Raw genomic sequence first — 12612 nt, forward strand, 5'->3', positions numbered from 1 at the left:
GAGATATTTAAAGAGAAGTTTATAAAAATTACATTGATTATAGAATCTAAGAACCTTTACTACAGTTGAGTATTATTATATGTTACGGTATTATTTTTATTTGTGCACTAATTGAAATATATATTCCTATGAATTTGAGTATTACTTTACCACGTGTATCTATGTACGCATGTACACGCATGATAGACTATACATATACTATATCAAAAAACAGAAAGTAGCAGAATCAATACAAGGAAGAAAAATTTGTCATTTATATTATGACATGGCAAATTTACGCCTTTATGAATTAAATATCTTTTGAGGGAAGGTACGAGTTTTATCGACGTTAATATTTTATGAAGAGTAAGTACGCAGAGGTGGACTCGACATTTGAAGGTTATTTTTTATTCCTCGGCTCTGTTTTCTAACATATAATACTGCAAAACATAATTTTTCATGAAATAATATCATGCCATAATATCGTAATATCATCAACTCTATATTTAGCTGAGTGTATGAAAATAATATTATGCGAAGGTCGCGATTGCGATCTGAATAATAAAAATTGTCGAAGGGAATGGTTAGTTGAGCTGGTATTATTGCAGGTAGATCGTAAAGCTATAGACGACAGACATTCATGATCGTCAGTTTGTCATAAGATTTTATTGCGTACGCAAATTATATTGCGAGTTAATTTTTCTCATAACATAAACTTTTTCACCATATTAATCAATATCATATAATTCAAGAAAATTGTCGTTCAAGATTATTAGAAATAATTTAGTAGAGAGTATTAGACATAATTTAGTTAGATATCAATTCACGCATATTATACATATAGATTTGTGAACATTGACTGATGTGATTTTATATTTTATGGAACACTTGAAATTTTTGATTAATTAAAATAAAGAAGAATCCTTTAAAACAATTTTAAAAAGACAGATATTGAGAAATGTGTACAAGTGTACAAAAATACAGAGTAAATAAATAAATTTTTGAGAGCGCCTTCTACAGTCATGGCTGGTGACTAATAAGATTGGTGATTAATTAAGACATTCTGTATGAATTATTAAATCCATTGTTTAGCCATTTAAACTGCGCGCTGAATCAGTCGGACTTGCAACGCAATGATTATCTGAAGTTAAATACTGCGAAGAACTTAATTGCGAAAAATATTGCCTCGGCCAGGATTTGAACCTAGGATCTCACGGCTTAACGGGCCGAGCGTCTTAACCAACTCGACCACCGAGGCACGTGATAATATTTACTGCAATAACTGATATATTAAGTGAGAACGTATGCTAGAGGCACGTATAATAAACAACGTTAATTTGAACTAGATCGCGTAAGTGAATAACACAAATAAACTTGAGAGCGCCTTCTACGGTCACGGCTGATCTTGGTGGCTAAATAAATTCTATATGAATTTTTAAATCCATTATTCAGCCGTTTAATCATTAAAACGCTTGGCTCGAAAATTAGAGAGATCCCAGGTTCAACACCTGATTGAGGTAATATTTTTCGCAATAAATTCTTCGCGGTATATTAAGATGCTTAGTCGCATCGAATTACTATAAGAAATGAAGATTAATCGTGATTTCACTGTAACTGTTATAACTTCAGCTAATGATTGCGTTGCAAGTTCGATGTTGATTTGACGCGCAGTTTAAATGGCTGAATAATGGATTTAAAAATTCATACAGAATTTATTAGGCACCAAGATCTAACCGTGACCGTAGAAAGCGCTCCCAAATTTATTTGTGTTATTTACTCACGCGATCTAGTTTAAATTAATAACAGAGTAAATAATTTATTACAATTTTTCTCGTGAAGGAAAGACATTAATATAAGATATCATCGAAGAAGATATATTAAAGATGTTTATACTGGCATTTACGTTTAAAATAATGACGATTTGCGGTTGCGGGCGACTGATTTCGTGGCCAACCCCGTATAAACGGTTAGTTTATCACGTGTATTCTATTTTCGTAATGTTACTAATACACACGTTTATGCTATCGCAATTGGTGGATCTTATTATGATCGTGGACAATTCCAACGATTTCACCGATAATTTCTACGTGCTACTCGCTATGATCGTTTCTTGCTGTAAGATGTTCACTCTGTTGATGAATCGCAACAACATTGAGATGTTACTCGAGACTCTTACGAGTAAACCGTTCCGACCGGTTGAACCTGACGAAATGAAGATTCAACAGAAATTCGAGAAACTCATACAGTAAGTATCGCGAGCTAGCATCAACTATTACTAATCTATTAAAACAGTTAAAACACAATTGAAATGATTGGTTGCGCGCAATTATATTAAGTTTACTTCTTATTTACGTGAACAAATAAATCAGACACATCACTTTAGCGATTGAAGAAAATATTGAATGAAAAGTGAAACGCGAAAACGTCTACAGTCGTTTTACAGGTCAAATACGCTTCACTATACTATCCTAGTCGAGACAACATGTTTATCCGTTGCCGTAACGTCATTACTGACGGAATTCAGGAAAGGAAATTTGACGTTTCGAGCGTGGCTACCATTCGACTATTCCTCGCCGTCACTGTTCTTTTTCGTATACGCTCATCAATTGATAAGCTTTACGATTGGATCTGTACATCATGTGGCTTGCGATAGTCTCATATGCGGATTTCTGGTGCACATTTGCTGCCAGATAGAGATACTGGAACACCGTTTGAGAAAAAGCGCATATAATCCCAATGTTCTTCGCGAGTGCGTTTTTCAGCACAACCATATATTCAAGTTTGTTTCTAATTACGTTAGAAATTAATATATTTTTTATTATTAAGATGTATATATAGTGCAGATATATATATATATATATATATATATATATATATACTTTTCAGTATTTCGAGATAAGAATTTTTATTGTTTTTTTTTTCTTAAAACATGAGATTCTTTCTTCAAGATGTATTTTCTTATCAAATTGTACATATTCGTATACTTTCTCAATTGATATATATTTTTTACGTCAAGTTTTATTGTAAATATTTTTTATCGGCGTTTATATACGTTTATTTTATTTTTTTAATTTTTTAATATCTTTTTCAGATTATAAGTTGCAATATTTTCTATTACTTTTATTATTTGTAGGTTTGCTCGTGTAGTAAATGAAAAATTTAGGATAACTATATTTATCCAATTTGTTGTGAGTACATTGGTGATGTGTTTTAATTTGTATCAATTTACCAAATCAACAGCATTAAGAACAAAGTATATGCAATTGATATTGTATACGTGTTCCATGCTGTCACAAATCTTTTTCTATTGCTGGTACGGGAACGAAGTTAAATTGAGAGTACGTGGACTTTTAAGATAAATATCTCTTTTTATTGGAATATTTATATATAGATTTGTATGTAGATTTATATATAGATTTATTTAGATTTATGTACAGGATGTTTCCTAATATTATATATGGGATCCACTTCACTGGTGGACAGGAGATACAAAGACAAGGAGAAAAAAGGAGAACAAAGTTCACATAAATATGTATTCTATTTGGCTTTGTTTCTGACAAGCTATAATCATATTTGTATTCTAATAATGGAACTGCTTAACTTTATAAGAAGTGCTCAAAACAATCATTTTCCCTGAATGCAAGTATACAGTCGTCGCCGTGTAGATTGTTGCACATTTTCAGAAATATCGGATGTTCGTCAGATTTATTGGTAGCTAATTTGTTGTATATGCTGATGAAGTATTTCAATGTTGTCATTGGGATGGGAATAAACAATTGTTTTCAAGTGTGTCTCTACAAATAAAAATTCAATTTAAGTCTGGGGAAACGCGCAGACTAGCTAATAGATCCCGTACAATTCATTTGTTAGAACATCGTTTATTCGAGAAATTGCCTTCAATAAATTCAACGAACACCCGGTATTTTTGAAAATATGCGACAATGAATTTTTATTATTGTTTTTGCGTCCTCTGTCTACCAGTAAAGTGGGTATCACATGTTAGGAAACACCGTGTATATAGATAAAATTTAGTATATGTATATGTAAAATAAATAGTGAGCCCTTGATTGTTAAATACAGAGTCGGCAGTTGATAAATAATATATTTGAAATGGAATGGTTTAAGTTCGATGAAAACTCTCAGAAAGCTTTATTAATGATTGCGAGGCGTGCTGCAGTACCAATCGAATTTACTAGTGCCGCTGTTATTTCCATGAACCTGGATTCATTCGTGGGTGTCAGTATCGAAATTTGTTATAAGTATAATTAAGTAAAGTTTGTAAATACTTCAATTATGCTTTATCCTTTTAATGAAAAACATGTTTTAATTAAAATAAAATTAGCTTGTATTAATAATGATGTAAATATTTTGTATATTTAATCAAATGAAATTTATTTTAATTAATCACATGTTATATATAAACGTATAATCAAAGATATAATTAAATATTTAGTTAAATATATTTATACATATCAACTTATTTTAAATAACGTTAGTAATAATTTCTGTTATAGTTGCTCAAAACATCGTATTCGGCTTATAATTTACTTCAGCAAGCACAGGGATCATAATATTGGACACATGTAGTAGAGCAAAAATATCGGTGACATTACGCAATGTGAATTTATGTCACAAATATGTGAATTTTATATAATTATTATATTGTATATGTAAAATTATATTTATGTAATGCTAATATAATAATTAATTCTTGTACTATTGATATTATTGTATAAATGAAAAAAATAACTAAAATATTTGTTATACAATTTTTGCTATTATTTGTATCACTTACGTTAATTTACTTTAATATGTAGGTTTTACTTACTTTATACGCCAGTAGCACGGTTGTTATATTATCGGAAGTTGCATATGTGTGAATTCGAAATTATACAATAGTGAACAGAGAATCAGATAGAGAGGAAATCTTTCATCTATGGATTCGTTATGATAAATTAATATTTTTATTATTTCCAAGTAGAGATAATATTTTCTAGAAATCAAGTATTTCCGAGTAGAAGCATGGGAGTTACCAATGTCTATATTTTATACGGGGTATTTTATACAGATACACAGTTCCCTTATATGACATTTGAAGGTTGTCATTTTCTTTTTTTCCACAGCATTTTCTAACGTATAATTTATTTTGAACGTATTAATATACTCTACCACCAGACAAAGTCTGTGCTTGACGTCCACGTTGCATGCGAGGGACGTGGTTACAAATTAAATATTAAAATCTATCGTATAAGAAGGGTTGAGTTAGATGAGGCTTTCGCTAGAAATTCGCAAATCTATAGACATTCTATAATTGTTCTCCGAAAGAGTTTGTCGCACATTAGATTATTACTCGTTATACAAGCAATTTTATTAGAATTTTAATTTTTTTTATCAAACGTATGTTTTTATTTTTATAAAGATATTTAAGAAAATTAATTGCTCAAGCTTTTTAGTCATTATATTAAAAATTTTATATTACTAAAGAAAAATTAGGAAAAAAAATATAAATTTATATATAAATTTTTGTTTTTATTTAATTTTTATCGTGTATGTGAATAAAGTATCGTAAAAGATAATATTAAAATGCGGGTATTAGATTTCACTTTTAAGTTTCTAATTATTTGTGGTTGCTGGCAACCGGATTCTTGGACATCGTCATATAAACGTTTGATCTACCATGTGCACACGTTTTTCGTGTTTGTGTTAATAAATACGTTTACCTTATCACAATTACTGGATATTATTCTTACTGTCGATAATGCAGCCGACTTCACCGATAATTTCTACATGTTACTTGCAATGTTCGTGTCTTGCTGTAAAATGCTGAGTATGTTGGTAAATCGCAAGAATATTGCAAAATTAAGAAGCATTCTAATGGAGGGAACATGTAGACCACTGGATTTGGAAGAAATGGAAATTTATCACAAATATGATAAGGGCGTGCAGTAAGTATCCTGAAAATAAAAATGTTATAATGATTATTATATTGAAATTATTAATTTCTTAATTATTAGATATAATTTATGCCACATATAATTTAATTTTGAGATAAAAATTTGAAATTTAAAAACATCTGGTTGACATTTTTTATGTCTCTACATGACATGCACGCGCGTTAAAGTATAAAATACAATATTATAATTATTACTAAAGTTATATATTAAGAAACAGTCGTAAATTGATATTAACTGAAAGACTGAATTGCGAATGAAATGCACCAATATCTTACAGTTATATTGCAGAGCGAACACGATACATTACGCAATTCTGGTTGAGACGACTGGCGTATGCATTACGATAACGTCGTTACTCACGGACTTCAGGAGACGGACATTGACATTCAGAGCCTGGTTACCGTATAATTATTCGACGCCAATCTTATTTCACATCACATACGCTCATCAGTTGATAAGTTTGATAATGGGATCTATCATTCACGTCGCTTGCGACGGCCTGATTTGCGGACTATTAGTGCACATTTGCTGCCAGATCAAAATACTGGAATCTCGTTTGAAAAGAATAGCACACAAGCCTGACATTCTTCCTGAGTGTATTCTGCAACACAATCGTATTTTTGAGTTTGTATTTATATATAATATATGTATAGTTAACGCGGCAGAAATATTAGCATTGCTTCATATGTTAATGAAGATATCAATGTAGATATTATTTTAAACTTACAACATTAAAATAGTTAACTGCATTTAATTGCAGATTTGCTATTATGGTAAATGAAAAGTTTAGATTTACTATTGCTATTCAGTTTATGGTGAGCACATTGGTGGTGTGCTTCAACCTATATCAATTAACTAGATCGAGTGCAACGAATGCAAAGAATATTCAGCTCGCGTTATATATGTGCAGCATGCTGACGCAAATCTTTTTTTATTGCTGGTACGGAAATGAGGTAAAACTGAAGGTATGTCATTTTTTAAATAATGACTTGTAAATAAATTATAAATCAAATTATGATTAAATGATTATAAGTAATTAATAATTAAACAATTGTTTTATTTACATAATAATTGATGTAATTAATTTATTGTAATATTATTCTATAATTAACATAGAGCCGACAACTCGTTAGTAATATTTTCGAAATGGAATGGTATATATTGGACCAAAATGTAAAAAAAGCTTTATTATTGATTATGAGACGTAGTACAATGCCTATTGAATTTACCAGCGCCTATATTATTTCTATGAATCTTGATTCTTTCGTGGGTGTTAGTATAAAATGCTTGCTATTATCACAGGATTAATTGAGTCTAAAAGAATACAATCAGAATTTAATAATAACATGTATATCCAAATGAAGTAAAACAAATCTTTTTTAGTTTATTACGTTTTTTCTTAAATATTTTCTAACTGAATTTTCTAATATTTATTATATGCAATATTTATTTTTTACAGTTGCTTAAAACATCATATTCAGCTTATAATATTTTGCAGCAAGTATAATAGACACGTGATATAAATAGTGACACGTGATATAAATAGTAATTACAATAATTTATTTTCACATTGTTATTTGCATTTAAATAATTTTAAACAGTAATACAAACGGAAGCAATGAAACATTATATATAATTAGCGTTGATTTTTTGTGTAATGTAATTTTTGTTAGACAATGTGACCATTCAAATAAAAAGCAATTTTTTCTTACCTGTAAAAATATTTGTTAGATGAATAATGCGATTTTATAATTTTGTGAATGAAAGAAAATTAGAAAAAGGACAGAAAATTGAACCATTATAATATCAGTATCGCTATAAGTATTCTAGAAATATCAGTAACGTCAATAGCTATAGAGAGATCTAAATTTCATAGAAAATTTAAATATCTAGATTCTAGAATCTAGAGCTTAAACAGAAGTATACTGTGTCTGTATCAATATTGTATAAAGGTAGATTGTAACTATCTGTTCAATATTTTATTATTCTATCGTATTTCTTTTTCCCCCTACTTTGTTGTATATGTTGCATATCGCGTCACACATGAAATTTGACTTATTTCGCAAGGGATATATTGCGGGAGATCCCGTTGGAAAATGAATAATGGAATTACCAACTACGACGGAAGTTATTCACGGAAGTTATCTACATCAAAGAAATTCGATGAATGCTATAGACTGTCGGGAGATATTTCTCAGTTATTCCAAAGATTTTGTTGCGTGACGTACTTACTATAGTTTTGATAGCTCGAAGTATTTTTTCTTTATAATAATAATAATATTGATTCATCTCTCTTGCAAGTATACAATGTTTACTTATAATTATCAGATTAATTAGAGAATTCATTTAGCTGTAAATATAAAATACAAATAACATTTGTAAGTAATAAAAGATAAAATATCTATCAAACGTATATATTAATAAAAGTATAAGCAATAATTTTTGATTGACAAAATTTGGAAATTATATTTTGGATATATTTAATATAATTAACATATATAAGTTAATCACATATATTTAATATAATTAATATATAAGTTTTAGTCACACAAAGTTTTTCCAATAATTAATTACATATGTTGCTTTACAGATGAGTTCAAAGGAAACAATCGTTTAAAATGCTCATCCTTAAGCCTACTTTTAATCTTTTAACGATATTTGGGTGCTGGCGACCAGATTCTTGGTCGTCGTTATATAAACGTATAGCATATCACGTATATACAAGTATAATAGTTCTATTAATAAATACTTTTTTGCTATCGCAACTAATGAACGTAATCCTGACTATGGACACTCAGGAGGATTTTTTTGATAATTTCTTTGCAGTAGTTGCTACTTTCATTTCTTGTTGTAAATTGTTTATTTTGCTAATGAATCGCAAAAACATTATTATGTTAATTAATATATTCAGAGAGAAACCATATAGACCGGTGAGATCGACTGAAATGGAGATTCTGTATAAATTTGATAATAGCATGCAGTAAGTATTAGCAAACAATATCATAATATTGATTTATTTTACTAATATTGTTAAAATTATTTTGTTATGAATAATATAAAATTTTTTTTTAAATAGTTTTAATACGATTAAAATATATTTAATTTACTTATTATACTTTTTTACCATAAATAGACAAATGGAGCAAATATGAAAGAATTAACTCTAGACTACCACACCTGGGTAAAATTTACCCGGACCATTTTTGAAGTGCGTGTCATTCCGATAGGGTTGAAGAAGTGGGGTCGCGATGTGGGGGGAAAAACTTACATGTGTCCTCTACAACCTTTCATCATAAGCCACGTCATTTCACTTGGTACTGTCATTCCAGTCACGCGTGAAGTTCGACAATTGGTCTAATGAAAAGAACTGCGATGTAAAAGAAAAATCAGCCTTTTTCGGAAAAAATATAAAAGTTGATTTACATTTTTGCAAATTGTTTATGTCCTTAAGACCTTTGAGTGTTACTATCCACCTAGTGTCACCTTCAGTCACCTTTCTTACTGTCTGGCGTATAGATAAAAAAAAAAGTTTTAAATCGATTTGAACCGAAGTTACGCAACAAAATAGATAGGCCGGGTAAATTTTACCCTGTGTGGTAGATTTGGGTGTCAAATATGGTGTGGTAGTCTAGGGTTAAAAATAAGTAAAGTGTTTCTTTGAATTAATGGAAATAAAGATGTAAATAAAAAAAATTTATATAAAATCTTGGAAGATTACATCAATTTAAAGCAAATAGAGTTACTTTGAAAAAAATTTTAGAACGTCAGGTTTCCAAGATAATTAAAATTTAATGTAAAAAAATGGCTTTTTGACGAATTTTTTTGAAAAGAAGATTAATGTTGAAGTTTCGAGCAGAAGTCATTTTTTGAACCTTAAACCTCAATTATCTTGGAAACTTGAACGTGCTGGAGCAATTTAGCTTACGATATCGTTTTCAACTTTCAAAAATCTATAAGAAATACGTAGTCTGGTTCAAAGTAATTAAAAAAAAACATTTTTTTAATAAACTAGTATTATTATATACATATTTGAGAAGTGCTTTAAAATTATTTTAGAATTACTACTTGGCGCTTTATATATTTGGGAATAATAACAACGATAATTATCATATTATCTTCTATATCGATCAACTTCAGAAATAAAGAGTTACCGTACAAAGCGTGGTTCCCATTTGATTACTCATCGACAGTACTTTTCTATTTAACGTACGGTCATCAGTTGTTAAGTTTGACTGCCGCAATGTTCGTAAATATCGGTTGCGATACTCTCATTTGTGGATTATTGGTCCATATTTGCTGTCAAATTGAGATTTTAACTTATCGCCTGAGGAAACTTATATTTTATTCAGATATTTTTCGCGATTGCGTGTATCATCACTACCATATCTTCAGGTTAAATCTCGTAATTTCACATTTTACAAATGTTTGTATAATGTTATTTAAATAATTAACATATATTATAATATAATATAATATAATATAATATTTTGTTTTTAACAAATTTATTTTATTAAAATGTGCATTTATGCAAACAAATTTTTTAAATTTTAGACTTGCTTTTATTGTAAATGCAAAGTTTAATCTGACTATTGCTATTCAATTTATAACAAGTACGATGATGATATGCTTCAGTCTTTATCACATAAGTAAAACAACAGCACAAGCAAAATTTATTGATATGATAATGTGTATAGCTTGCATGTTAACACAAATCTTCTTGTACTGTTGGTACGGAAATGAAGTACAGATAAAGGTATAGTAATTTAAGTGGCTATAAGTGTAATGTAATATGAAAGTTAAATGCGAAATATCCAAGCTTTGATTTGATCAAGGAGTTCAACAATTTTGACATTAATAACAGATAGTTGTAATTTTAAATAATACACTAAATCTAATTAATTTATTTTTTTGCAAAATGCATAAAAATACACTTTATTATATATATTGTAAAGGCGTACTAAGATATATCAGTGACATAAGTATCTTGCGTTTTTTATACAAATGCTGTCCATAGATTTATTTTGCATATTTCAATAGAGTTGTCAGATTGTTGATGATATTTTCGAAATGGAATGGCTGGCATTGGATATAAATAAAAAGAAGTCTCTAATTATGATAATAAGGCGAGCACTTATACCTATTCAAATTAATTGTGCTCATGTTATTCCTATGAATCTCACTTCTTTTATGAGTGTTAGTATAGATATTATTAATTTAAGTTAATTTTGTTAACAAATTTTATTATTAGATATATTTAAATTTGTATTATATTATTAAAATGCTTATTAAAATTTAAAAATTTTGAATTATATTTGATAAATTAAAGTATCTATGTACACTGTTTATTAAACAAACTTTAAATAATTTAATAAATTCAGAATTACATTGATGTTAAAATCTAATATTATTGTATCTAATATTATTGTTGGCAAAATTAGTTGCAAATTTATTAATTATGAAATGTATTTTAATCAAAATATCTTTATACTAATTCTAGATACTGAGGCTGTCATATTCTACTTACAATTTACTTCAAAAAATGTAAAAATGATTGTGCAGTAAATCAATAAAATTAATGTGCTATTCATGTCACGAGATTAAATTTAAGAAAAGGCAAAAAGGCAAGAGAAAAGAATCTGATATAAATTGATAATTATTCTTTGTAATTAATGTTTACATTACACATTGTTATAAAAAATAAATATAGATTATCTAACTGCAGCATATTTTATTCTATTACGTATCCTTTTTTATTATTTTACGTTTATTAACATCTATTTTGTATTTTTTTAATATCTTGCCTTTATGATTCACATGCACAAGTGTAATATAATTAAAACATTTTATAGTGTCAGAAAATACAATGTCCGAAATTAATACAAAGAATGAATCATATACGGCAGCTTTCGAATAATAAACAGAATGGTAGCATAGAAAGTGGTTTCACTAATATTACATAAAGACTGCAGATTATGATTAACTGTTCAATATTTAATCCTATTCTGTCTCGTATTTCCTCTAGTCTGCTTCTTAAAACATTGTTGCATTTAAAGATATAATTATGCTATTCGTAGTGTATGTGAATTTTGTTACTGTATACATATGTGTTACATGTTGAGTTAATAAATTTTTCATTATTTCGAGGGATACATTGCGAGGGGTACGTTGTAAAATAAATAATGAAGTTACCAAGTACGAAGGGTGGAAACGTATATACATGCATGCGGATGAATATCCACGTCTAAGAAATTCGATCCGCAAGACTATAGACTGTCGACATCTGTCAGTTATCTTGAAGATTTTGTCAAGTGTTATACTCACCAGTTATGGTCGTTTAAAGTACTTCTTCTTTACAATAATAATTTAATCCGTCATTTACGGCAAATTTATTTATAATTGTTGGACTAATCAGAGAGTTTTTCTAAAATATAAATAGATATCTTTTCTAACATATAAATAGATATAAATTTAATATTTGTAAATAATGAAAATAAGGAAATATTTATTGCGCATTTATAATAAGAATATAAATAATTTTTAATTCACAAAGTAGCAAATTATTTTAGAGTTACATTTAGTATTATTAATAATAATATTACACACAAAGTTTAATGCAATACTCAGTTACATGTGCTGTGTGCTTTATAGATAACATCAAAGAAGATAAGCTCTTAAAAAA

At 28.5% G+C, this 12612-nt stretch overlaps 3 protein-coding genes and 1 non-coding gene across 4 annotated transcripts; 3 read left to right on the forward strand and 1 right to left on the reverse strand.

The window, feature by feature from the left end:
• Positions 1-1161: 1161 nt before the first annotated feature.
• Positions 1162-1237, reverse strand: Trnan-guu. The gene has a single exon. It is a non-coding gene; the product is annotated as a tRNA-Asn (tRNA).
• Positions 1238-1976: 739 nt separating this feature from the next.
• On the forward strand, positions 1977-4615 carry LOC105461171 (odorant receptor Or1-like). Its single transcript, XM_011707654.1, has 5 exons — positions 1977-2224; positions 2423-2758; positions 3113-3317; positions 4060-4215; positions 4494-4615. The coding sequence occupies exons 1-5, from the start codon at positions 1977-1979 to the stop codon at positions 4548-4550; spliced, it is 1002 nt and encodes a 333-aa protein (XP_011705956.1). The 3' UTR covers positions 4551-4615.
• Positions 4616-5562: 947 nt separating this feature from the next.
• On the forward strand, positions 5563-7463 carry LOC105461172 (odorant receptor Or1-like). Its single transcript, XM_011707655.1, has 5 exons — positions 5563-5924; positions 6222-6557; positions 6694-6898; positions 7050-7205; positions 7393-7463. Exons 1-5 carry the CDS (start codon positions 5563-5565, stop codon positions 7438-7440), a joined length of 1107 nt encoding a protein of 368 aa, XP_011705957.1. The 3' UTR covers positions 7441-7463.
• Positions 7464-10548: 3085 nt separating this feature from the next.
• LOC105461173 (odorant receptor 49b-like) lies at positions 10549-11519 on the forward strand. The gene is made up of 3 exons (XM_011707656.1): positions 10549-10686; positions 10971-11126; positions 11431-11519. The coding sequence occupies exons 1-3, from the start codon at positions 10549-10551 to the stop codon at positions 11476-11478; spliced, it is 342 nt and encodes a 113-aa protein (XP_011705958.1). The 3' UTR covers positions 11479-11519.
• The last annotated feature ends 1093 nt before the right edge of the window (positions 11520-12612 follow it).

This window comes from Wasmannia auropunctata, unplaced genomic scaffold, assembly GCF_000956235.1.
Source record: "Wasmannia auropunctata unplaced genomic scaffold, wasmannia.A_1.0 LD307618.1, whole genome shotgun sequence".
NCBI classification, from domain to species: domain Eukaryota; kingdom Metazoa; phylum Arthropoda; class Insecta; order Hymenoptera; family Formicidae; genus Wasmannia; species Wasmannia auropunctata.